Here is a 26,445-nt window from a genome sequence, read left to right on the forward strand (position 1 = left end):
TCCCTTCCCAGAGACTATTATCCCACTGTTACTATAGGCACCATCTCTCCCTACTATACCTGCTATCCCACAGTCACACTCCCTTCCCAGAGACTATTATCCCACTGTTACTATAGGCACCATCTCTCCCTACTATACCTGCTATCCCACAGTCACACTCCCTTCCCAGAGACTATTATCCCACTGTTACTATAGACACCATCTCTCCCTACTATACCTGCTATCCCACAGTCACACTCCCTTCCCAGAGACTATTATCCACTGTTACTATAGGCACCATCTCTCCCTACTATACCTGCTATCCCACAGTCACTACCATGAGACTATTATCCCACTGATACTATAGGTACTACCTAGTCTGTCACTATTTTGTTTCTGCATTCCAAAAATTATTGGAAAATTAGTGATGCACAACTCATCCATTTGGGTTATATCAGTCTGGCACATGTACCACAAGCAGGGCAGACAAGTGAGGGGGATATATAAGGTTAGAAGAATGTGCAATCTGAAATGACAGAGCAGAATACTTAGAATACTGTGAATCAGGGCAGTAAACGCCAAGTTTCATAAACATTATCTAGTCCTTTTTAATTGTACAGCTCACAGTTTATCATAGTTCTTGCTCTGAAGTAGCGAAATTACAGATTAGAAATAAACAGACCTGTTTCCATTGGAAACGTATCTTGGAGGAAACGGTTGCAGGGCAGAGCAGATTATGTGCATTTTGCAAAAAGTTTCATGTTCCTCTAAATTCTGTTAAAGGGAAACAAACTTTGATGGTGGTGGGTTATTCTTAAAGAAAACGGCAACTTGGGAAACTGTACACATGTAAGCATTTGATTGGGCTGTTTTCTTTTTCAAATATACTGGGTTACATACTGTACAGTGTTGCCAATTCTTAATTCCAGCTGTAACCTTAAAAAGAAGTAATCCATATAAAGACTTGCAGGGATAAAGTTAATTAGGTGTTCCTACTTGGCCCATAGAGAATTCTCCTGAAAAAACACAGAATATGGAACCTTGTCCAGAATGCAATAAAAACCCGTTGGGCCTTAATGGGACCTACTGGCCCAGTTCTGCTCCCCTGCACAGACCCTGCTCTTCACCTGCAATCCGGACCCCCAAGCTCATACCCTGCCTGGGACCATCAGACATAAATTTAAGGAGGGGGAGGCAAAGGGGTGCACAGAATTGCTCCTTTGAATCCCACAGGGACATCAGTAGCTGCTAGAAATTGGTTTCAATATTTTCTCTAGGGCAAGTGGTTTATGATGATTCCACAGAAACGAATGAAAATGATTTTTAGGAAGCCTCAAGCTAGGCAGTGGGGCTCAAGGTGCAACACAGTTTAGAGGCAGCGTATCTCTTAAGGCTATTTTCAGCTATTTCAGCTATTTTCAGCTATGAGATAGTTTCTATCTCATTCTCATGATGAGCTTTGCACAGTCGCAAGCTTAAAACAAATTCCGATCTGATATATACATATAGGAGTTACTTTTTAGGGCTGCCTTTTAAAGGAAAACTATACCCCCCAAACAATGTAGGTCTCTATTAAAAGATACTGAGTAAAACAGCTCATGTGTAAAACCCTGCTTCATGTAAATGAACCATTATCATAATAATATACTTTTCTAGTAGTATGTGCCATTGGGTAATCATAAATAGAAAATTGCCATTTTAAAAAATAAGGGCCGCCCCCTGGGATCGTAAGATTTACTGTGTACACATACAAACCACATATAAGGTCACATGAGCCAATTAACAGACAGAGATCTGCCTTTTGCTTCCTCACTTCTTCCTGTTACAGTTAGTGTTGTAGTATTTCTGGTCAGGTGATCTCTGAGGCAGCACAGATAGAGTCACAAAATTGTGGTTCAAGGCAAGAGATGTAAAAGGGCAATATTTATGTAAATATATATTCCAGTTTGGTAAGATTCTTTAATATGTCATTCAATTTGATAAAAACTATCTGTTGCTTAAGTATTCATTTTGGGGGTATAGTTTTCCTTTAACTGCCTCTTCAACAGTTTTCCAGCCACCGAGGCCCGCATTGCACAAACACCATAAACAGAAGAGAAACTGGCTTTTAATACAATACAGGTTGCTATAAAAAGAAGCGAAACTGTGGCCTGTTAAACAAATGACTATTCAGTGTGTAGGAAGGCTGAACGAAAGGGAATAATACCCAAGCATGCTTTTCTGCACATCAAAGAAACATTAAACCCTTAAACTTTCCTGCTTTATTGCGTATGGGTCAGATGCATACATATGGACTCCAGGTATTTTATTATTTCTGAAAAATGGAACAAGAGCTGCAAGAAATGGGCACAGGTAGCTCTGTTTATGTGCATTTTTCATATTCCCCTCATCAGCTCTTTGTGCTTCTAGATTGGAACAAAGAGAGGGATCCTTACTAGGAGGACTGGAGAGAATAGTTGCACCTTACTCTGAATGTAGCACTGCGTCCTGTGGTAATCACGTGGGTGGCATGTGGGTGCCAGTAATCTGTGCATAGGCCCATAGGAGGTGAAATTTTGTGCTCTTTAGTAATCTAGTGCTTTTTCTCCTAGCAATGATCACGTATGAGTTATAATTCTTTTACGCCAGGGATAGCTGGAGTTTTTTTTTATTTAAGTCCCCTTTGAATATGCAGATAAAGCTTATAACAAGCTTAAAAGTGTGGTTCACCTTTAACTTATAGTATCCTATAGATACCTATAGAAAATTCTAAGCAACTTTTCGATTGGCCTCCGTTCTTTCTTTTTTTATTGTTTCTTAATCATTTGCAAGGGCTGCACCCCTCCTCTGGAACTCTCTCCCACGGTCTGTCCGACTTTCTCCCAACTTTTCTGCTTTCAAGAAATCTCTTAAAACGCACTTCTTTCGAGAAGCCCCTCACTCTGCTAAACTACCAAATGCAACACCACATACAGTACCACATTTCTCAGCCATTGAATTCAATCTTGCCCACTCCCACACCTTGTGTATTGCTCCCTTCCCTTTAGAGTGTAAGCTCTTTTGCATAGGGCCTTCCTCACCTTTTGTACCAGGATTGATTGTGATGTGTGTAACTCCATATGTTCTATGTATATAATTCATGTGATTTAGTTGTATAATCACAGTTACTATACAGTGCTACGCAATATGTTGGCGCTATATAAATACATGTTAATAATAATAATTTCCAGTTTTCAAACTATAAGGCTAAAAATGTGTTGTTATTACTACTTTTGTTACTCATTTTTCTATCCAGGCCTCTCCTATTCATATTCCAGTCTCTTATTCAAATCAATGCATGGTTGTTAGGGTAATTTGGACCCTAGCAACCTGATTGCTGAAATTGCAAACTGGAGAGTTGCTGAATAAAAAGCTAAATAACTCAAAAACCATCAATAATAAAAAATGAAAACCAATTGCAAATTGTCTCAGAATATCGCTCCATACATCATACTAAAAGTTAATTTATAGGTGAACAACCCCTTTAAAGATATAGGAATACATTGCTCAGGCATTGTACCATAGCACCAACAATATACAGAACAGATTTAGAGAACAGAGCAAATAAGTGGTCTCCCCAAATCTCACCCTAATTTGCCTTCAGACTGAGCCCTCTTCAACCACTTCTCAATAGTGATGGCCGAATAAATTCGCCAGGCATAAATTTGAGGTGAATTTCCTTGTTTCGCCCCCGGCAGATAAATTTGCATAACTCCTGCAAAAACTTAGACGCAGTCGGAAAAGTCGCTTGCATCAAACACTTTATTTTGTGAGTTTTACACCATTTCGCGAATTTCACTGGAAATTCCTTTTTTTTTAGGCGAATCGATACGGGAGAAATTCGCCCATCACTACTTGCCAAGACAGTGGGGATGGCTCTACAGATTGGGAACGGCTGCTCAAACATTTAAAAGCACACAAATTTGTACGCAAAATTCAATTTTGATTTGGACCTACCCACCACCATGTCCATAGGGTACACAGAAATGACAATTTAATGCACACAGCTTTTTAGCAATCTAAACATACGGTACTGAAATCTCAGTTAAAAGAACAATGACAGAAAATGAATTTCAATTTCATAAGTGCTAAGATGACAAGTATATATCTATCAAGAATGATTAACCATATTTTCCCACTAGCTAAATTTCTTGTTTAATGTGTAATTAAAATCAATGCCCTAATCAAAGGTTACAGGGCGCCAACGCCCAATTGTGTCAGTTTCCTTGAAACTTTAAAATGGTTTGTTGCATGTGAATATGCTGAACTGAGAAGATGCCAATGCACCCACTACACCCTGGGGTCCCCGTGGTCTGTTTTGCTATGTCCTTATCAAAATGGATTGAATTTTTTGAATAAATGTCCAAAAAAATTACTTTTTTTTTTTACAGTTCACTATATATGCAAATTCCACACCAGCAATTTTAGGAGATGAAAAACGTGATAAGATAAAAATGTACAAATGCAAATATAAAATGATGATACGCCAGAAATACCTTGTTCTAGGACAAGGGTACCCAACCTTTTTTTACGCGTGAGCAACACAAGCATGAAAAAAGTTCACGGGGGTGCCAAATAAAGGATATGATTGGCTATTCAGTTGCCGTATGTGGACTGGCAGAATACAAGTGGTTCTATTTGTCAGTAAACCTGGTTTTAAAAAAACCAAAACTTTTCTCCAAGCCTGGAATTGAAAAATAAGCACCTGCTTTGAGGCCACTGGGAACAACATCCGAGGTTTTGGGGAGCAACATGTTTCTCACAAGCTACTGGTCGGGGATCATTATTGTAGGAGAATCAGTCATCCAGTATGGATTCCTTATTACTGCCATAGCCTTCTGTGGAGCGGAACTTTAACAACAGGTATAAATACAAAGAGAGCAAGAGCATAGGACTCTGGGAACTAATAAAGATCCTCATAACTGTTTCTGAAAACTCTTCCTCCTTATTTTATAATTATTATGTCTGCTCGGCTGTAACAATAACCACCTCATTATTGGCCTCAAGGCTTGTTTCTTTGACCACGTTTTACAATCCATATGACTTACTAGGTGCAATACAGCAGTATATATTTTTTATAGCAATAAAACAGTTGTAAACGTTGGCCAATTCTTTCACAGTGTGATTATTATTCTCGTATATTTATGTGCTCCCGTGGGTCAGTTTTATACTACAACTATGATGATGCCTTATCCCTTTGGAACTGCATGGCTCCCACGCATGGTGCATGATGTTATAGGTAAAATCAGTGGCACAGGAAACTATTAGTTCCACATTGGCCGCTCAAAATTGTTTCGGGAACCCCTTTATTTACACGGAATAGCAGATACCAGAAAAAAACTTAATGAGATTTTGGCTGCCAAAACAGCATACCGCATTAAACTCCTTAAAAAATTGTATTATACTAAAGGCAATAAAGCAGATAAACTGTTGGTAGCTCAACTTAAGCAACATCAGGCCCATAATAGAATTACTCATATTACCAGTGGAAGGGGTAGGTTGACGGATCCCAAGCTAATCGCTAATGAGTTTGCTAACTACTATTCTAAACTTTACAATTTGAAGGATGACGACTCCCTCCCTAAACCTACTTTGGCTAATATTCAGGAATTCTTCAGTAAGCTTGCTATCCCACGCCCCACTCCCGTTCAATTAGAATCACTGAACGACAAAATTTCGCTAGAGGAAATTGTAACAGTTATCAAATCCTTAAAGACTCATAAAGCCCCGGGACCTGATGGGTTTACTAACGCCTATTATAAAACCTTCTCGGATATACTTGCCCCACAATTATTACAGTTGTTTAGACACATTATGGACAAGGGTACGATAAATAAAGAATATCTCCAGGCCCAAATTGTCACCATTCCCAAACCAGGGAAACCACTTGATCAATGCCAAAACTATCGCCCGATTGCGCTCCTGAACACTGATCTCAAGATTTATGCTAAGATTCTGGCCCTTAGACTTAACCAAATTCTCCCTTCTTTGATAAATCCGAATCAGGTTGGTTTCATCCTTCATAGACAAGGTTCGGATGGCACACGTCGGTTTCATGATCTTATACATGTTATTAGAAAACAAGGCTCTCCAGCTATTTTATTGTCCTTGGACGCCGAGAAAGCATTCGATAGGGTGAACTGGCATTATCTTGCGGAGACTCTCCGGCAATACCATCTGGGTCCGAACTTTATTAAAGCTGTGCTTCCCCTTTATTCCAGCCCTACAGCCAGGATCTGTACGGCGGGCGCCCTATCGAATGCTTTCTCTGTCACTAATGGCACAAGGCAGGGATGCCCACTATCCCCTTTGATATTTGCATTGATGGTAGAACCATTGGCTCAAAGGATCAGAGAGGATGTTAATATTACAGGAGTGCAATCTAAGTCAAAACAACATAAGATTGGTTTGTTTGCGGACGACGTTTTACTCTCACTTACAAATGTTGCTGTTTCTCTCCCTAATCTCTTTAAAGTTTTAGCTGAATTTCAGAGTGTGTCCTGGTATAAAATTAATCACTCTAAGACCCAGGCTCTCCCCTTTAATGTTCCACATATGGCGCTGCAAGGCTTGCAGCATGTGTATGACTTTGATTGGAGGGAGTCCTCTATAACGTATTTAGGCATTAGACTTCCTAAAGACCCGGCTAACATTTACAAATTGAACTATCAGCCCCTCCTGAGACTCACGGAATCGGAATGTGAGCGATGGAGAACAACATGTGTTTCTTGGCTGGGGAGGATAGTTACAATAAAAATGAACCTCCTTCCTAAGATATTGTATCTTTTTAGGACTCTCCATATAGCCCTACCTACTCATTTTTGTCAGACGATACAGAAAGTCCTCAATCGGTTTATTTGGGCATGTAAACCCCCTAGAATAGCTTTCCAATGTGCACAATTTCCAAGACGCTCTGGAGGGTTTGGCATTCCGAATATTAAACTGTATTATCACGCATCCATATTAGAAGTGATTGTTAGATTGCATTCCCCACCTGCTTTACGAGATTGGGTTGATTTGGAAGCAGACTATGCTGAAGATGGCAGGTTGACACAGCTGTTCTGGCTTCCCCAGCATTCTCGGCCCCCTAACTTAGGGTTATTACCAACGACCACAGTCCTCCTACGTATTTGGGATGTTTTAAATAAAAATCGAGGGCTCACCACTTTTCCTTCCCCGCTCACCCCTATATTGGCATTGAAATACGTTATTCCTAATGTTAATTTGCATCTCTGGGACTCTAAGGGTATCTCTACTATTGGTCACCTATATTTTGTTTCCTCCTTGTTGAGTTTTGATGATCTCGTTAATAAATATCAGCTCCCTCGAAATCAATGTTATGCTTATCTTCAAATTGTTCATTTGTTGCAATCCTACATTCCCAACGTTAAAACCATGAGGCCTCGTACCAGAATTGAATACCTTTGTCACGCAGCATGGAATGGTAGAGCGATTATCTCGGACTGCTACCAACAGCAATTGCAGTTGCCGGAAGACTTTAAATTCCCTTATATGCTAAAATGGGAGGAAGACTTACAAACCCAATTTACGTCACATCAATGGCAACGATGCCTCACGGCTTCGAAAGGGGCCTCATGTTGTACTAATCATGTGGAAACTCATACGAAAGTAACACACCGTTGGTACCTTACTCCACAACGAATAGCTAAAATGTCACCCCACTACTCTCCGCTTTGCTGGAGGAACTGTGGTGCGATTGGCTCCCTTCTGCATATGTGGTGGCTGTGTCCAACAGTTCAACCATTTTGGGCTGCAGTGTTTGCTCTGGTTAAGGGTAGACTGAACTGTGACCTGCCCCTCCAGCCCCAAATAGGACTATTGCAGATTTACCCTGATAACTGTTCTTATGATAACCCGAAATTACTATTTCACGTGTTTAATACTGCGGTCACGCTAATTGCGCAGACATGGAAGCTGAATGTGACCCCTACCATATCTTGTTTACTGCAACATCTGGACTCAAGGGAACTTATGGAACGCATGGCAGCAGATTCTGTGGATGCTAAGCTTAAATGTGCTCAAATCTGGGACCCGTGGCACCCCATTACAGCTGATTGATTCATTGTCTTTGAATGACTCTGCTTCTGAGATTTCTCACAGCCTACTGAATGCCCTGTTCTATTGTGATTATCTACTTGCCTGAGTGTTTGCCATGTACTGCCGTGTATTATTTTATTTAATTTTCTTTCTCTCTTTTGTTTGTATTCTTTTTCTACTTTGGTTTTGCTATTCTTATCTTTTATTTTCACTGTGTTACCTCAATCTGTATAGCATGCGATGTTGATATGTAGGCTTTTTTGTGAGTTTCTTCAATGCAACGTATCACTGTTATGTATGCCTTTATTACACAATAAACCTGCAAATTGAAAAAAAAAAATTGTTTCGGGAACGCTTAGACATCCATCTAATGACATGTTTATACAATATACAATTATTTATACAACAATTAGTTGCATTGTGGCCTCATTGGGACAGGAATTAAACCATCCCAATATGGGATACATTTATCAAAAAGTGAAGTTAGTGATCACCACAGTCCACAGAGTGAAATTCTGTCATTCTCCATTTATTTCTATGGGTTTTTTTTAAAAGAGTATTTATCGATGGTTGAAAGTGAAAGTTCATCCTTTGATAAATATGCCTTTCAAAATCCCATAGAAATGAATGAAGTGGCGGAATTTCACTCTAGAGGACTGCGGCGATTTCTAACTTTACTTTTTATAAATACACCCCATGGTTTCTTGGATAGTTTATGGCAAAACCCACACACAATGATTAGTGACGGTAAATCTGTGGCAGTGATGTGTGGGTCACGAAAAACCCAACCCGCAAAACCTTAACCACACCGGATCATAACCCGTAAAATGTTGCCATTAGGAGCTGCCCCCAACCTGTACCCACGTCTTTTGCCTCTGTACGGCACTTCTGTGTGTTCCTCTGGTTCCCAAACAGGAAATATTCAGGAGCAGTAGAGAAGTTACTTCTCCAGTCTAACCCTCACCAAACCCTAACTGCAATGGTTGGCCAAATTGCAGCCAGAACCCTCCCAGTGGTCAACCTGCAGGTTATCGTGGGTTTCAGGCAGTGTCGGACTGGGACACCATGGGCCCATCCAAAATTTTGACCAGGGGCCCACCAATTAATCTTAGACCAGGGGCCCACCAATTAATCTTAGACCAGGGGCCCACTCTTCCTCTCCTTTCTTCCTCTCCTCACTCAACCTCTATTATCCTAGACTCTTTTCTTTACATACTATAATCTATTTTTCCAACTATTTAGCCTCTTTGCTCTCATAAAAATAGGGAATGGCAATGAAATAGGCCAAATCTTTAGCAGCATGAGGGTCCACTGACACCTGGGCCCACCAGGACTTTTCCTGGTATCCTGGTGGGCCAGTCCGACACTGGTTTCAGGTCAACCCACACATCACCAATCTGTGAATTACAAAGTTACCTTCTGGTGCCTCATTATATCCGAAAATCTCTATTGTGTCACCAGAATTGCAGAATCCATACCATGTCCCTAAAAGTAATATCCAGGAGGTTTTCACTTTCCATGATAAATTTCACAGTGTTGAGTATGTCAGTGCCTTCCAGTTTTTTACCACTTTATGGGCACAAATGTTATTGTTATTGAGATTTTTATGGTCATCCCTTGGAGGGGTGACACCAGACCAAGGACCTCTACTTGGAAAACATTGGTGAATGTGATAGAAGAACCAGCACTGCCCATTCTGGAGTTTATTGGATCTAACTGAGAAAGAGGTCATCAGTGTAACCAGTACTTTATCCAAGAATTGCTTATTATATGGGTATAAATAGCCACTGCCAGGACAACAGGTCCACTTTAAGGTAAAAATGGCTTGTTTACTGGTTTATTGGCTAAATCCATATCTCACATAACATTATAGGGAGAACTAGGCTTTATGGAATATAATGGCGTGTCCACTAGGTTCTTAAAACCAATCATTATTACACAAGGGCGCATTGAATGGGCCTAAATTTATGATGTTATAATATATATATATATATATATATATATATATATCATGGTGATACACAAGTGCCTTCTAGGCTCAAGACAGAACAACAAGCAGCATTCCTCCACCAGGTTAGTTTATAGAGACGATATGGTTTACACCTCTTGACTTTATCTAATCTGAGCAAAAGTCCAACCAGGAAACACATTTCTCCTCTATTTAAGGTCAAGTTGTGTGAGTAAAAGTGTAAGGATTCTGGGAATGCTGTTCTGCAAATATTGACTTCTTGCTGCACAGAGACATCCATTCAGTGATACATACAGTCTTCCAGCCCTTGAACAACTCTCTTATTTTACTAATTAACCAAATTCTACACTCCCGTCTTCGTTCACTGTAATCTTTCCATTTCAAAGCCTTGAAAATTTTAATTTTATTTTATTTAATGGAATGTTTTATGAAAAACTAAGAAAATGATTAAAATATAAAGTTTTGTACTTAATTTTTTTATTTCAATTGCTAAGAGGAAACTTCATAGAACTCTAGGGATGCAGCCTTCTTGCTATTTTTATTCTATTTTTTTTATTAACAAGATGATGACTGTAAATTCTTTGCGGAACGTTGTGGGCTTTCAAAGGCATTTGTCAGTGTGTGCAGACCTTGAATTGCTCCCTCTTCATATTTACATAGAGATAGCGCTTAGCTACAGACTACAGACCTTATTAAGCACCTATCAGTATAATAGGAATTTTATACAACCAGAGATAAGACCACTTGTTTATTTACAGATGAAGCCTGTATGTTTCATTACTTGGCATTTCACACCAGTGTCAGATATGGTGGTACCATAAATCAGCAGTTAGATCTGTCTATCAAGCACTGTCTGCTCTATGTGAGTTTCCTCCTGGTACTCATGGTTTCCTCCCACACTCCAAAAACATACAGGCTGATTCACTGGCTACTAGTGTGTGTGAATTTGTGATGTGCGGGCCGGCCCGATACCCACGGGACCTGCGGGTCGGGCAGGTTCAGGCCGACCTCGCACTTCTCTTCGCGGGTGCGCCCCCTTGAACTGCCAGTTTACGGCTTTATAGCCACAGGCTTTTATAGCCTGCTCGCCCCATCCCTTTTGTGATGTCAACGGCGGGGCAGTGAGCGTCTATAAAAGGAAGCCGGCAGGCGGGGGTGGGTGGAGGGAGGTCGGGCTTCCGGGCAGGTGCGGGTCGGGAAAAACCCGACCTGCACATCACTAGTGTGAATGTTATAAGGACCTTAGATTGTAAGCTCCACTGGGGCAGGGACTCATGTGAATGATGTAAGGGAACAACATGTACATGCCCCACAATCCAACCTTATCTACCATACAGGCACCCATTGGTCTGTGCCTAGGGGTGGCAACTTTTTGGATGTAGCCCACAGACATGGTCACATTGGGCCAGTGGGAGAAAACTTGGTAGGCCCAGGTCCTTATGTGCCCCACCGACCCAGACCTGCTCCCTGCTTAAAACCTTGTGCTCTGCCCCTGACCTCCTGCCCAGCCCCGATTTTGGAGGTGAAAAGTGGATCCCAGACTCCCCAATCCGACACTGCCCACAAGTGCCTATGTGGTAGATCTAAAATGACCAAAATAATCCCCCTGCCCACTGCCGGATACTTGCTACTAAATCTGGTGGCTGATTTATTTCCAGTGAGCCAAGGGCAGCACGGGGTTTGAATACAGACCTGACTATGGACTAGGGCTCTTGCACTAAATATAAGATAATCATACCGTAGCCCTAAAAACAAAAGGAGAAGTTTACCAATGAATTAACTTTTATTATGTTACAAATAACATTTACCTAAATAATTTTTTTTTATATATATTTTGTGGTTTTCTCTCTACAAAGTTTAACGGAAAATGATATGTGGTTGCTAAGGTCGCTGACCCTCAGCAACTATAAATCAGTTAGATTGTATTTGAGTATCTTTCTGTTCAGACCCTTTGCTATTCTTACTTCATTCCAGTCTCTAAACATGACCTAGCAAAAAGAAACCGGCTTTAATACTAGATTGCTGCAGGGTAAAACAAAATTGCACCCATTGCAGAAGGCGTTTTAAAAAAAATTCTTGACCCATGCCGACCCTTACCCACCCCAGCCCAATCCACCCATCTCTGATGTCACAGGAGGGGGCAGGATGGATTGGGGTAAGTCTATAAAAGCTAGTGCTGGCCCAAACTCCTCTATAATGCACTCATGTATAATTGTATTTATAAAGGACTGCAGGATACTGTAGGATACAGAATAAAAAATACACACCACAAGGACATGCATAGAATAACCATGTGGTAAAATACACAGTAGGAAGGAAGTCTGTGCCCCCTAGAGCTTACAATCTATGCATGATTATAGATCACAGACAGTTTGCAAAGGGTCTTCTGTTGATGGAATTGCCATATGGATGAATGGGGGGGCAATTTCTAGATTTTCAGTCCCACCTCCCGGGCAAGTTACAGGTGCCAAAATGACAGTTGACCCCCTACTATAGTGTGAAAAAAACACAAGCCCCTACCCTGTATGATCAGGGCCATGAGAAGAGATACATGGTCGGACTGGACTGTAAAGAATATCCCAGTGGAACTGAACATTCCTTTATGCCTATCCTTGTACATGCCTATATAAAAACCTATACCATACGCTACTGTTGCTGTGAGTGGACCATTCTCTGGGGGAGAGTCCAGCACTTATATATAACATGTATTTATAAAGCACCACCATATTCTGCAGCGCTGTACAGTAGAAAGGGTGTCTGCAATAAACATACCAATACTGATCCATAGAGGGAAAAGGGGCCCTGCCCAGTGCAGCTAATGACACAGTAATGAACTCCACAACACGGCACAGGTATGGGATCCGTCCCAGAGACTCCATTTTATCCAAATAATTATATAATATTATTTTCATTTTCTCTGTAATAATAATACAGTTAACTTGTACTTGTTCCTAACTAAGATAATGAATCCTTATTGGAAACAAAACCAGCCAATTGGGTTTATTTAATGTTTTTATTTAATCATTTTTTTAGTAGACTTAAGGTATGAAGATATGTTATCCGGAAAACCCCAGGTCCCGAGCATTCATGATAACAGGTCCCATACCTGTATTACAATGAGGCATTCCTCATTTAGATCAGCTACAGTATATACAACCTGTAGCCCTAAGGCTGTTTGGTTATAGAACTACAAAGACATGGCAGTAGTTCTGGAATGCTAGCAGCTGCGGTTTAACTGTACCTGGAGGGATGTGAATAGATACACATGGATGGGATCTATTATCTGGAATGTGTGGGATCTATTATCTGGAATGTGTGGGATCTGCGTATGGGGACACTGAGACTTAAGGCTACTAAATCATTTAAATAAACCCAATAGGATTGTTTTGTCACCAATGGATATTTATGTACAGGTATAAGACATTCCTGTATTTCAGGGCTTTATGGATAATAGATGACATTCTTAAAATTCACCGCGGTTGGCTGGAGAATAAAATGGGGAACAGGCATCAATCAGCACTCCAGCTTTATCACGTTCAGAAGGGGATTCTGGGAGTTGTAGTCTTGACATACAGTAGCTGGAGCATCAAAGAATGACTTTCAGCAAAGTGAACAGGTGGGCACTTACCTGGGATAAGAGTAGCAGTGCCTTGCAGTGGGCAGAATCGATGCTGATAAAAGCCATTGGCACATGGAAGAGGCAGCAGTCCCACCTGTTCTGATCCCCCCGGGCTCCTGGAGCAGAACCAGCTGAACCTGTTGTAGTCGCTTCTTGCCCTTCGTCAGTGCGCTCCTAACTTTTCAGCTTGAGTCACTGGTGTATTGTGAGCCAAGGAGCAGCCCAGGCTTGTAATCTCCTTGTTACAATGAGGGCAAAGGGGGAAGTGAAAGGCACAGATCTGTTCTGGCAGCAGCTGTCAAACAATTCCCCTCCTCTGAGCAAGGCAGGACTTTAACCTGTTGCCATTCTTCATTTGAATGGTGGGAACCTCCCATAGTAGGAAGTGAAAAGCCTTGCACTAATGAGCACTGCTCACTTGCCTGGTTTCACCAGCAAACGGGAGGAAGGTGCTTTCTGCAAACAGAATCTTCTCCTTAAGTAAACACCAAAAAGTGCCTGGGAATAATATATATATATATATCTGTATAAACAGTGTATAGAATACCTGTGCATCTCTGCAGCATCACCTGTGCCTATCACTTTATATATCGCTCAGCAGCACAGCACTCCCAGCAACACGTATAGAGGGTCGCCATTAGAAATCATGGAGCCCCGTACAACAACATTTTCGGGCCCCCCCTATAAAAACATTGGTGCCAGGGCCCTCTTACAAGTTCAAAAAAAATTAAGCCTTTTTCGGCTGTTTTCGTGACTTCGGGTCTTTTCGCCGCTTCAGGACTTCAATTTCGGCTGTTTGCGTGACTTTGGGTCTTTTCGCCGCTTTAGGACTTCAATATCAGCTGTTTTCCCTGACTTTCGGTCTTTTTGCTGATACAGGACTTCAATTTTGTCTGTTTTCGTGACTTCGGGTCTTTTCGCCGATTCAGGACTTCAATATCAGTTGTTTTCCTGACTTTGGGTCTTTTCGCTGATTCTGGATTTCAATATCGGCTGTTTTCGTGACTTCGGGTGTTTTCGTCGCTTCAGGACTTCAATTTCGTCTGTTTTCGTGACTTCGGGTCTTTTCACCGCTTCAGGACTTCAATATCAGCTGTTTTCGTGACTTCGGGTCTTTTTGCGGCTTCGGTATTTCGGCTGTTCGGGACTTCAGGAGAGGCAGCATGGCTTCGGCGCTGTCAAGGGGGGCCCGGCTATTTTCGAAGTGCAGCCTTCAGACCCGGGCCCGGTACAGCAGTACTGCCTGTGTCCCCCTGATGGCGCACGTATGTAATGATAACCCAGAATGGATCATTATCTCCCTAATGACATGGGGGGGGTTAGATATCATCTTTCGCTTCATCGGTTTATCGAGTTTACTTTCAGTTACACATTTTAAAACTGTAATGGATTTGCTTCCTCTGCCCTGATAAGCTTTCTTATCTCAATCATGCCATTGAATAAAGCTGGCGAGTAGCCAAACAAGTGAATATTTCATCGTTATGCCCACCTTGAGGTGGGAAATATTGGCTGATCTGATCATTAGGCCTTTGGGCAAATGATCGGATCATAATTGATGCAATGGCAACTGTCAGATTAAGGACAGCATACAAGGCCGATCATCACCTTTAAATAAGAACTAAATCTTTAAAATAAATATAATAATATACTGAACGTATTGCACCAGCCTAAAGTTTCAGCTTGTCAATAGCAGCAATGATCCAGGACTTCAAACTTGTCACAGGGGGTCACCATCTTGGAAAGTGTCTGTGACACTCACATGCTCAGTGGGCTCTGAGCAGCTGTTGAGAAGCTAAGCTTAGGGGCCGTCACTAATTATCCAGCAGAAAATGAGCTTCCCCTGTAATATAAGCTGATGCTACAGGGCTGATTATTAAATTCTGATGTTAATTGCACTGGTTTCTGTGCTGCCATGTAGTAATTATCTGTATTAATTACTAATCAGCCTTATATTGTGACATTTCTATTCTATGTGTACTGTATATTGTGAGTGGGTCCCTAAGCTCAGTAAGTGACAGCAGCACAGAACATGTGCAGTGAATCAGCAGAAAAGAAGATGGGGAGCTACTGGGGCATCTTTGGAGACACAGATCTTTACTGCTAAAGGGCTGTGGTTGCCTTGGGCTGGTACAGAAGCACAAAACATAATGTACAATGTTTCTAGCTACTTCTTTAGTTAAGCTTTAGTTCTCCTAGTTAACATAAGTTAACTTATGTTATGGAATGGCCAATAATTCTAAGCAACTTTTCAGTTGGTCTTCATTATTTATTTTTTATCTTTTTTTTTTTTTTTTAATTATTTGCCTTTTTCTTCTGACTCTTTTTTCAGCTTTCAAATGGGGGGGGAGGGTCACTGACCCTATCCTAAAAATAAATGCTCTGTAAGTCTAGAAATGTATCATTATCGCTACTTTTTATTTCATATTTCTATTCAGGCCTTTCCAGTCTCTTATTCAAATCAATTCATGGTTGCTAGGGTAGTATGGAGCCTAGCAAACAGATTGCCAACAGACAATAGGCCACAGGTTACGGCTGCATGGGTGGGGGTATCCCACAAATTTGATTCCCTGAGTTCAAGATAGAGCCCTGCCCCTGGCCTGCAAAAAGCTAATAACACAGTTTAGTTCATGTATACAAGTGACACAGGGTGCCGCCATATTGCTGGCATTTTAAAAAATATCCTGGGTTTTATAATACAGCGACAGCTGGAGAGACACCATTCCCTCCCCCTAGTGCACTGAAGCTCTGAGTTGTCAGTATTTGGTATATGATGTGTGCTGCCATTTTTGTTAAGGGCAGCGTAGTAAGCTCCAGGAATTGACTTGCCCAAGCTTGTGTTGTTTTGTCTCAAGCAGTGAAGTGAGGTACAGGCAATGTTCTCTCTAATTGTGAGACCTGGACTGCCAATCTAGAAACTCTGACAAGTGTTAGAGCAGCTGCTATAAGTCGCCTTAGACAAGTAATTTATAGTAGGCCTGTGGGGGGACTTGAAATGCCAGGGCCTATTTTTGAATCTCAGTGCCAGTAGTGTAATTAATAGCATCCTGCTCTTTTTATGTGTCTCCTTCCCTCCTTAGAGTTGCCACCTGGCCGGTATTTTACAGGCCTGGCCAGTAAAAATGATGGCTGATCCCAATGTTATTAATAGGAAAAAAGGGTAAATATATAAGTGCCTTAGACCTACTTTATAGTAGGCCTGTGGGGAGACTTGTAATGTCAGGGCCTATTTTGAATCTCTCAGTCCAGACCTGCCAGGACACACAACTAATTTTTTTAGAAGTCACCCTGATTTAACCCTCCCTCACCTGGCCACCTGCAGTAATAGGCCTGTCACCGACTGCACCTATATATCCTAACTCATCCACTCCATTGAAATACATAGAATTGTCACCGGAAATCCTTTGAAGCAGGGAGCACGCTGGAGGGCAGGAGGCGGAACTGAGATGCACCTATATCACTTGGCATCTCGGGAACTGTGGTATGCACAAACAGCCAAAAAGCCAAACACCTCTCCCTGCCCACAATGGTGTGCTGAAAAACTATTTTCTTTATTCACAAAGCCAACAAGAGGGAAAAACTAGATGCAGGGCTGTTTGTGGCCATTCTATAACATCTGTGCAGCACTGCAGAAAAGCAGATCTCTCTAGCTGCTAGCACATAGCACTGTTCCATGCAACTAATTAGAAGAAAAACAAGTTGCTCATTAGTAGATGCCACAGCACAATTCTGTATTGTTGTGTGGCTAAGATTTTAATAGGATATTAAAGGGCTACCACATTCAGGGATTAGATGCTGCATGAAATCTAAGTCTCGCCTGTATAGTATTTTATAGTAAAAAAAAAATACTGCTGTAAATGCAGATAGAAATATATGCAGTTCAATTAGCTGTTGCAGATTGGTCTCCCTCTTCAAACAGGATCATCTGTGGTGATAGGTAATATGATCAAAGTGGTACGTTAGGACGTGTGCCTGTGGTTCAGCTTACACAGAATTTTTCTTGCACATATTTTTAAAACGCACTGTGGTTTTGTTTCCCTGCCTTTATCTAGCGACTAGCCACAGTGGCAGAAACATTCTAAGCAGCTCGTTTATTAATAAGCACTAGAAAAGATGTCTTTCTCAGGCAGACCTTAAGGGTAGGACTACACGGCCGACTTGGATGCGTTTCCGCCGGATCTGACGCTGGGCGACAAAACGCCCGCATGCAGCATTTGCATCCGACAGTCATGTTGCATCGGACGAACGCTGCGACACCATTCGACTTTTGTATTACTTAGCTTGTTTTCTGTCGCATCTGACTTGATAAGGGCGTTTTGTCGCCCAGCTTCGAAACCGATGGAAACGCATCCAAGTCGGCCGTGTAGTCCTACCCTTAAGGTGTCCGTACACAGAGAGATCCGCTCGTTTGGCGATCTCTCCCTGATATGCGATATCGGGCTGATTCAATCGCGGGCCCTAGGGGCAGTGATCAGATCAGAATGGAGGCAATATTAACGGTTGAATCGCATGACAGCATCAACGTACAGATGCGCCCATGATCTGAAGGGATTTCTAACCCTGCTAGATCAACATCGATCGACGGGGAAGCCTGTTGGAGGGCCCCACACATTGGCCAATAATCTGGCGACTCGTCCTGTCGGCAGCTTATTTAGCCAGTCAGAAAGCATGTTTTATCATAGTAGCGCTCAAATTGATTGTTAAGATGTATTTCTATATTTAATATTTGTGTATTTGTGCTGCCTTTGGTTTCTAGGAGGAAACATACGGTTGAGGGGGCCGTTAGGAGAATGTTTTGTCGCACGTGTGAAATTGCCTCCAGTATGGGCAGCGAAACGCTTGAAAATACCTTTTTATTGTGATTCACGTGAATCGCCGAAGGTAAAACATTTGAATAATGAGTAATAACCACCTTCTGCATTTTTGTGCCATTGTGCAATGCAAATGTTTTACCTTCAGCGATTCACGCGGCTCATATAATGGAATGGCATTTTTGGATGTTGGAGGCGATTTTAGACTTAGGTATAGCAGAAGGCACGTGGCTCTTCCATCAGGTCGGTTCCAAAACTGTCCCACCTATAATAACAAATAATAACTATATAATACACAAAAGCCATGAATATCTTGTACATTATATCCTTATAAACGGTGAGTTCTGATGTCATCAGTTATAAACGGTGAGTTCTGATGTCATTTCTGTCACATGAATCTTGTGTATTATAATTAATAAAGTATATTAGAAGTTACCTCGGAGTTCCATGACCTGTATAAAAACATTCGGCCTTCGGCCTCGTGTTTTTATGTGGTCATGAAACTCCTCTGTAACTTTTAATATCCTTATATTTTACAAGAGGGGGTACTTTATTCACTATATAAAACACAAATATACTTATAAACGCTGCTAAGTGATGTCATCAGTTATCATCGGTGCTTATTGATGTTATTGCTGTCACATGACTCACTGCAACTTGTGTATTATAATACATAATGTGTACCCCCTGCTATAAAATACAAGGATATCAGAAGTCACCACGGAGTTTTATGACCTGTATAAAACCACTCGGCTTTTGGCCTCATCCCTTTATGTGGCCATGGGACTCCTCAGTGACTTACTGTATAATCTCCTTATATTTTATTATAGGAGGTACATTTTTAACTACATACTATATCCCAGGGACTTTCAGAGAGGATCCCTGATTCTGTTTTTTGCTTATGAGTCTATTAAAATAGCAGACATACATCAAACAATACAATAAGGAAATAGATACAGTCATGCCTCATGCCAATGGAATGCCTTTTTTTCCAGAATTAATTTCATTTTATTTCTTTCTCAAGCTCCGCTATAAATAAAGTATAATCAGTCATTGTTTTTTCGTTGCTGGTACCATCCGCCCCCACAGTTCTGCAGACATTTGTGGCCACATTAATAAGTAGAAGACATGGAGGGTCCTGGAAATGATGAAACTGGTGGTTGCACATTTTGTTACTAAGTGTGGGTGTTTGTGGCTTTCCTGCTTGCTTTAAATGAGATTGAGGGTCTTTGCTCCTTTCACTGGATTTGGACAACGGGTAAATGCCAACCTGTGAATGCTCCCAATTTCTCATGCAATAATGGAAGCGTCTGTTTTTGCTAAAGGAACTCTGTCTGGCAAACGTACATCAAACAGGCTTTGGTTACAAAGCAACACTTGATGTGCAGCAGCAGACAATGGCATGATTATTATTATTGCCAGGACAGAACAGGTGTCTCTGGTTTTTCAGTCTCATTCAAGGCTTCTCTCATTTTCCCCTCATTCTTCTTTTTGTGCCTAGGGAGGTCTGACCTGCTTTCTGAGCTAGCTAGGGTTTCCAAAACAGAACACAATAATCAAGTTAAAGCCTCGTTAGTGACTTAAAAGGGACCTGTCATCCAGTCTTAAACACCTATATAATAAATTAATTACAGAGATCCCGAAACCCACAGAAAATTTTCCATATATTTAAACACTTCTAAAGGCCCCCACGGCCCGATAAAAGCTGCCGACAGACCGAGTTGGCAGCTTATTGGCCTGTGTGTGGGGCCATCCGACGGGCTTCTCCAATCGATATCTGGCCGAAAGTCAATTTCAATCTCGAAATTCTTGATCTTGATCAATTTCAAGTTTAAAAACTCCCATCGGATCGTGGCCGCATCTGAGTGTTTATGCTGTTCTGCAATCTGACTGCCCGTATGGGATGCATGATGATCTGATCGTTGGGCCTTAGGGCCCAAGATCGGATCAGCCCGATATCTCCCACCTCAATGTGGGCACATCGGGGAGAGATTCACTCGTTTGCCGGATCTCTACGTCTATGACCACCTTAACTCCTCCAGTGCTATCTTTATAGACTCATGCCCATCCCCTCCTGTGGCATCAAAGATGGGCTGTCAGACACAGGTATATTTAAATTATAAACAGCCAGGAAAATAACATATTGAACATGTCAACGGTTTTCTCAGTAAACATATTTCTAATGGGGCTATTGACATGAATTTCCACCAGATGTCGGTAACAACCCAAGTAATGAACACACACAAAGAAATCAAAACAAATAGTTCCATAAATTAGGTGTAATAAAGTGAAATGACACAAGGGATAAGTATTGAACACACTTATTGAAATGTATTTAATACATAGTAGAAAGCCTTTGTTGGTAATGACAGCTTCAAGACGCCTCTTGTATGGAGAAACTAGTCGCATACATTGCTCAGGTGTGATTTTGACCCATTCTTTCACACCAGGGCTGGAACTAGGGGTAGGCAGAGTAGGCACATGCCTAGGGCGCAAAGCTGGGGGGGGCGGCAGGCACGTACCTGCTCTGTCACCTACCCCGTGTCCAGTCCCGTCTCTCCACAACTGCCGTGCGTATCTTTCGGTCAAATGTGCTTCTGCGCATGCGCGCACGCCATTTGGCGCATGCGCGCTGGAGCGAAGTATTCAGCATGCGTGCTGGAGCGCAGTTTCACGTATGCACAGTCGAGCATGCACTGAGCCATCACCGTGGCCTGCCAGGTTGCCTAGGGCGCCTGGCCGGGTTGGCCCGGCTCTGTTCCACACTAACTGCCTTCAAATCTTGAATGTTCTATGAACTCTGGTCTTCAGTTCTTTCCATAGATTTTCAGTTGGGTGATTGACTGGGCCATTCTGTCAGTTTTCAGTTTTATTTTTTTCTCTGAAACCAAATGAGACTTTCCTTGGCTATGTGTTTGGGACCATTGTCTTGCTGAAATGTCCACCCTTGTTTCATCTTCAGCAACCTGGTAGATGGCAGCAGATTCTTATAAAGAATATATATAGAGAGTATATAATACATAAACAGCAGTGGTACAGCAGACCAGGTGAAGTTCAGATTGAAATGGGGTGGGTTTGGGTCAGCACAGGTGAAGAAACTATTGATCTACATGTTATTAGTCCTCTGCCAAATCAAAAATGTTATCTGCTTACTAAGGGTAGGCAGAAGAAGGTAGGCACCTGCCTAGGGCGCCATGATGTGGGCTACTGGGTGATACCTTTTGAGGAGTCTTCTGCCTACCCCTAGTCTGGACTCTCTTGCTTCATTTGCCGCTCCCACCGCTTGTCACCATGCAGTCAGTCAGGTTGCTCAAGGCCCTGTCAGCTTGGCCACCTCTGGTTCTATGCATATTGTTTACATTGGCCAGTTTGTGGTGCATCGGCAGATGAGGATGAGGAAGTGAAGAGGAGTTGCAACTGAGGACCAGAGTTGGTTTCAAAATAGGCCCTAACATTTTAAGAACACAGAGGCTCAAGCAGCCCTTCTACTATGCAGCTCCCCTTCCTGCTGTTCCCATCCTTTCTGATTTTTACATGAAGAATCAAAGAAATAGAAAGGTGGCCACACCAAGTGTTGTACCTCGTACTCTGTCCATTGGTCAAGCACAGAGTGCACAGTCAGCCCACGTTACTCTCTAAGCCAGAAACCTCTGATTTTGCCCAACAGGGAGACTGATTTAGCCAAATGAGGAGATACTTGCAGGTTTGACAAGCATTAGGCAGCAGGGAACCCTCTGTAGGTTTTATACACAGACCTTGATGTCTAAGTAGAATGGCATAGTTCTCATATTAAAGACCAGAATAGAAATATGCAGTAAAGTTGTGTTGTTTGCACATGCTAAATTCTACCCTTTTATGCTGCTGGATGATTAATCTATGGAAACCAAACCATAATTATTTACAGGTTATATTGAGTATATAATAAAGAGTGCGGCCAAAGTTCACTATGCGCACACTACTATATTTATGTACTTATTATCATCAAAAACTGTATATAGTACATGCTGTTTGCTTTATCCAAGGCATGTTTTTGACCACTAGAATTGCTGAGACAAGCGACGTGGTAACTCTCACACTTGTGTATAATTAAAATGAATTAGAAGGAGAGGGAAGGAATGCTGTGAGCTCCCAACTGTATCTGTTTGAAAAAAAAGTCACCATAACAACTTAAATTGCAGGTAGAATTATTTTTCTATGAAGGGGCGGTACACCTTTACGTTATGAATGGCTAGTTAAATAGGAATGGCCAGCTCTAAGCAACTTTTCAAGTGGTCATTATTTATTCTTCTGACTCTTTCCAGCTTTCAAAAGTGGAGCCACTTTTTATTACTCATCTTTCTGTTCAGTCCCCCTCCTATTCATATTCCTGTCTTTTAGTCAAATCAATGTCAATGCACGGTTGCTAGGTAATTTGGGCCCTAGACAACCAGTTTGCTGAAACTGCAAACTGGAGAGCTGCTGAATAAAAAGCTAAATAACTCAAAAACCACAAAAAATAAAAACTAGCTTTTCTCAGAATATCATTCTACATGGTACTAAAAGTTAACTTTAAGATGAACAACCCCTTTAATTAGAGTAGGGCCTATCCAGTTCCATTCCCAGCCTCAAAGCCATAGATGACAATGAGGAACCTGAACTGCCAATATCGCAATCCTTTTACAGTGTCCTTTAATTGAGCTGGAGTTTGTACAGCGCTGTGCAATATGTTGGTGCTCTAAAAATAAATGTTAATAATAATAATAATAAACAAAATTACATAAATGCTATCTGAATTTCCAAAAGAGAACATCATATATATATTTTATTGCATGGCCTGCATTATTCCTGGAGGCATGATAGACTCGTAGGGACCATTTACCCGTAAGCTTGCAGATTCACTCTGCCCCTCCCCCACTGTGTTCCATTTTGAATGATGAATGATGGCCTTAAAGCCTCTCTGCTTTCGATGTACACAAGTTCTCTGGATTCCATACTATTGGATAGAATGAATTGCATCACATGGGAGCTCCTGAGATGCTCCAAGAAAATGCCAGAGAGAAAACTGATAAATTTAAAATATAAAATCAGTTTTGGACAAAAAATACCACTCATTCTTTCCTTCTAATCTGTCTTTCCTTTTAATGACAGTGCTTCGAAAAGGTTAATGGTGGCGGCCGATGGATTAGGCCTCCCGTATGGTGTGCCAGTGCCTAAATTTGTACAGGGATGAAGGCTGCTCTTCTGCTCTTCATGAAGCCTGTGCATTCCACTGTGGAACGCACAACCATCTTGGATTTCTCAGTAGCATACAGCAGGCAGACAGACAGAGAGAAAGCACATATGAAGCAGCTGGGGAGCACAAGGGAAGAAGAAAACTTCACTACTGGTATTCTGCTTGTGCAAGTGTAAGGTAATGCTTTCAATCTATCCACTGATCTTACTGGCATATATTGGACATTTTTCAGCAATCTATTGGCATGTATGGAGTTAATGGAGTGCTTACAGGACCTTTTTAGCAAACTTACTAGACTGCACCGAATCCAGGATTCTCTATTCAGCCAGGATTCGGCCTTTTTCAGCAGGATTCAGATTTGGTCTAATCCTTGTGCCTAGCCGAACCAAATCCAAATCCTTAAAAACATGTGACTTTTCGTCACAAAACAAGGAAGTAAAAAAAAGAGTGCCCGCAGCTCTTTTTTTTCCCCTCCTCCACCTTGAGTTGCATATGCAAATTAGGGTCCGGCATTTGGCCAAATATTTCACAAAGGATTCAGGGGTCCTGCTGAATCCAAAAAAGTGGATTCGGTGCATCCCTAGATTTTACTGGCATGTATGGAGTTAATGGAGTGCTTATTGGACATTTTTCAGCAATCTTACGGACTTGTCTGGGATTGATGAATTGTGTATTGGCCATTACTACAGTGGTTATACTGGCACAGCTGGGGTTAATATACTGTTATTATCGATTTTCTGTAGCAATTATGCTAGCATGTCTGGGGGAATATTTACTGTATTTTCTGTAGTATTTATACTGTCACACATTGGGTTAATATGGCCATTATCCATTTTACTTAGGGATAAAATTGGCACATGTGGGGTCTCTACTAGCAATACTGTGTCAGATCCTCAGGTGAGGTCCCAATATATTAACAGGTGACAGGTGGATTCCTAAAACCAAAAAATGTTGCCATTATCTGGAGTTACCGGTAATATCCTCATGACATTATTCATTTTGTACAATAATTATACTGGATTATCTGGGTTGTGTTTTTAGTAAAGTGGGCGTTGTATTTAGTGCCTCTTTGTCTGGGACCCACCAAGATCTTAAAAAGGCCCTGACCCCACTGATCTCTTTTCTCATTGTGATTTCAAGTTATTTTTCTGATCATTTTCCAAAAACACAGACTTGCAAATTTTTCATCAGCAACAAATAACCAAAAAATCTGAAATTTACCAAATAATTCTGCTTATCTCTACTAGCAATACTGTGTCAGGACCTCAGGTGAGGTCCCAATATATTAACAGGTGACAGGTGGATTCCTAAGCCCAAAAATTGTTGCTCCCCACTGACAGGGGAACAGAAAGCAAATCTAATTTCATGTTTCTTTTTTTCGAATGGGACCCAGGTTAATTCTATTATGATAACCCACTTTTGGGTCACATTCCATAGGTTAAAAATCCCTGTTCTAGCTCTATCAAGACCTTCCTCCTGGCCACTGATATGGTGTGAGCTATTTTCGCCACCAAGGAGTGGCCCTGTGCATATCATACAAAAGACACACAATGTGATTTCTGCTCAACAAACAATGTAAATGTACCAAGCATACAGGGAGGGGGTATCCTCGAGTGTTATACAGCACTAACAACTGTGTGTCCTGTGACATTGTGCAACAGCCGTACAGAAACACTGGATCACGTGCTCCGGGTATTGACGCCACACAATGAGCACAATTTCCCATTTCCTCCTTTACTGAGTGTAGTACCTGAATGTTGTCCCTCCCTGCCTGGAAAAGCATCATGCTACATTCTATATACCCAAAATACATTGGAAACTCCCATGCTACTTATTTATGCTACCTTTGTGTTTATATGAACCATATATTGTTATTATTCTATATAAAGCTCCAGCTTATTCCCCACTGTCAATTAAGGCAGGGGGGTTTATTAAAAGTTAGAACTAAAGCCTAACGAAAGAAGTAGCCAGAAATGTTGTACATTATTTATTTGTGCTTCTGTACCAGCCCAAGGCAACCACAGCCCTTTAGCAGTAAAGATCTGTGTCTCCAAAGATGCCCCAGTAGCTCCCCATCTTCTTTTCTGCTGATTCACTGCACATGCTCTGTGCTGCTGTCACTTACTGAGCTTAGGGACCCACTCACAATATACAGTACACATAGAATAGAAATGTCACAATATAAGGCTGATTAGTAATTAATACAGATAATTACTACATGGCAGCACAGAAACCAGTGTAATTAGCATGAGAATTTAATAATCAGCCCTGTAGCATCAGCTTATATTAGAGGGGAAGCTCATTTTCTGCTGGATAATTAGTGACGAGCCCTAAGCTTAGCTTCTCAACAGCCAATCAGAGCCCACTGAGCATGTGAGTGTCACAGACACTTTCCAAGATGGTGACCCCCTGTGACAAGTTTGAAGTCCTGGATCATTGCTGCTATTGACAAGCTGAAACTTTAGGCTGGTGCAATAAGTTCAGTATAAAAAAAATGTCATTTTTAACCATATTCATTTTTAGGGTTTTGTTCTACTTTAAGGGACATGCTCTGCTCGCTGAAAGTAAGGGCTGGCTGAAGGTTAGGACAGAGCCCATTGGGGGAAATCCTGTTAAAAGTATAAATGATGTATTATATTGTGCACCAATTAGTAGACATTGTAGTACAATATATACATCAGGGATGTTCAGCCTATGGACTGAAGCTTCTCATGATACCCTCTGACAGCTCAAGGATTCTGAGGAGCCTCCTCCTCCGTCTATAGTTATATACACAAGCCCA

At 41.5% G+C, this 26,445-nt stretch overlaps 1 protein-coding gene across 9 annotated transcripts in view; it reads right to left on the reverse strand.

Annotated features, from left to right (window-relative positions):
• Window positions 1–13,957, reverse strand: part of ptprh.L (protein tyrosine phosphatase, receptor type H L homeolog) — a 118,894-nt gene extending 104,937 nt beyond the window's left edge. For 5 of the 9 annotated variants that reach the window (XM_041569628.1, XM_041569631.1, XM_041569627.1 and 2 more), the window contains exon 1: window positions 13,653–13,955. In XM_041569628.1, the coding sequence (XP_041425562.1) occupies window positions 13,653–13,709 (57 nt within the window). In that variant the 5' untranslated portion in view covers window positions 13,710–13,955. Of the gene's footprint in view, window positions 1–13,652 lie in introns of all 9 variants that reach the window. The other 4 variants (XM_018226381.2, XM_018226382.2, XM_041569630.1 and 1 more) reach the window with 2 other exon arrangements.
• Window positions 13,958–26,445: the final 12,488 nt, after the last annotated feature.

The sequence above is a fragment of the Xenopus laevis genome, chromosome 7L (assembly GCF_017654675.1).
Source record: "Xenopus laevis strain J_2021 chromosome 7L, Xenopus_laevis_v10.1, whole genome shotgun sequence".
Classification (NCBI taxonomy): Eukaryota; Metazoa; Chordata; class Amphibia; order Anura; family Pipidae; genus Xenopus; species Xenopus laevis.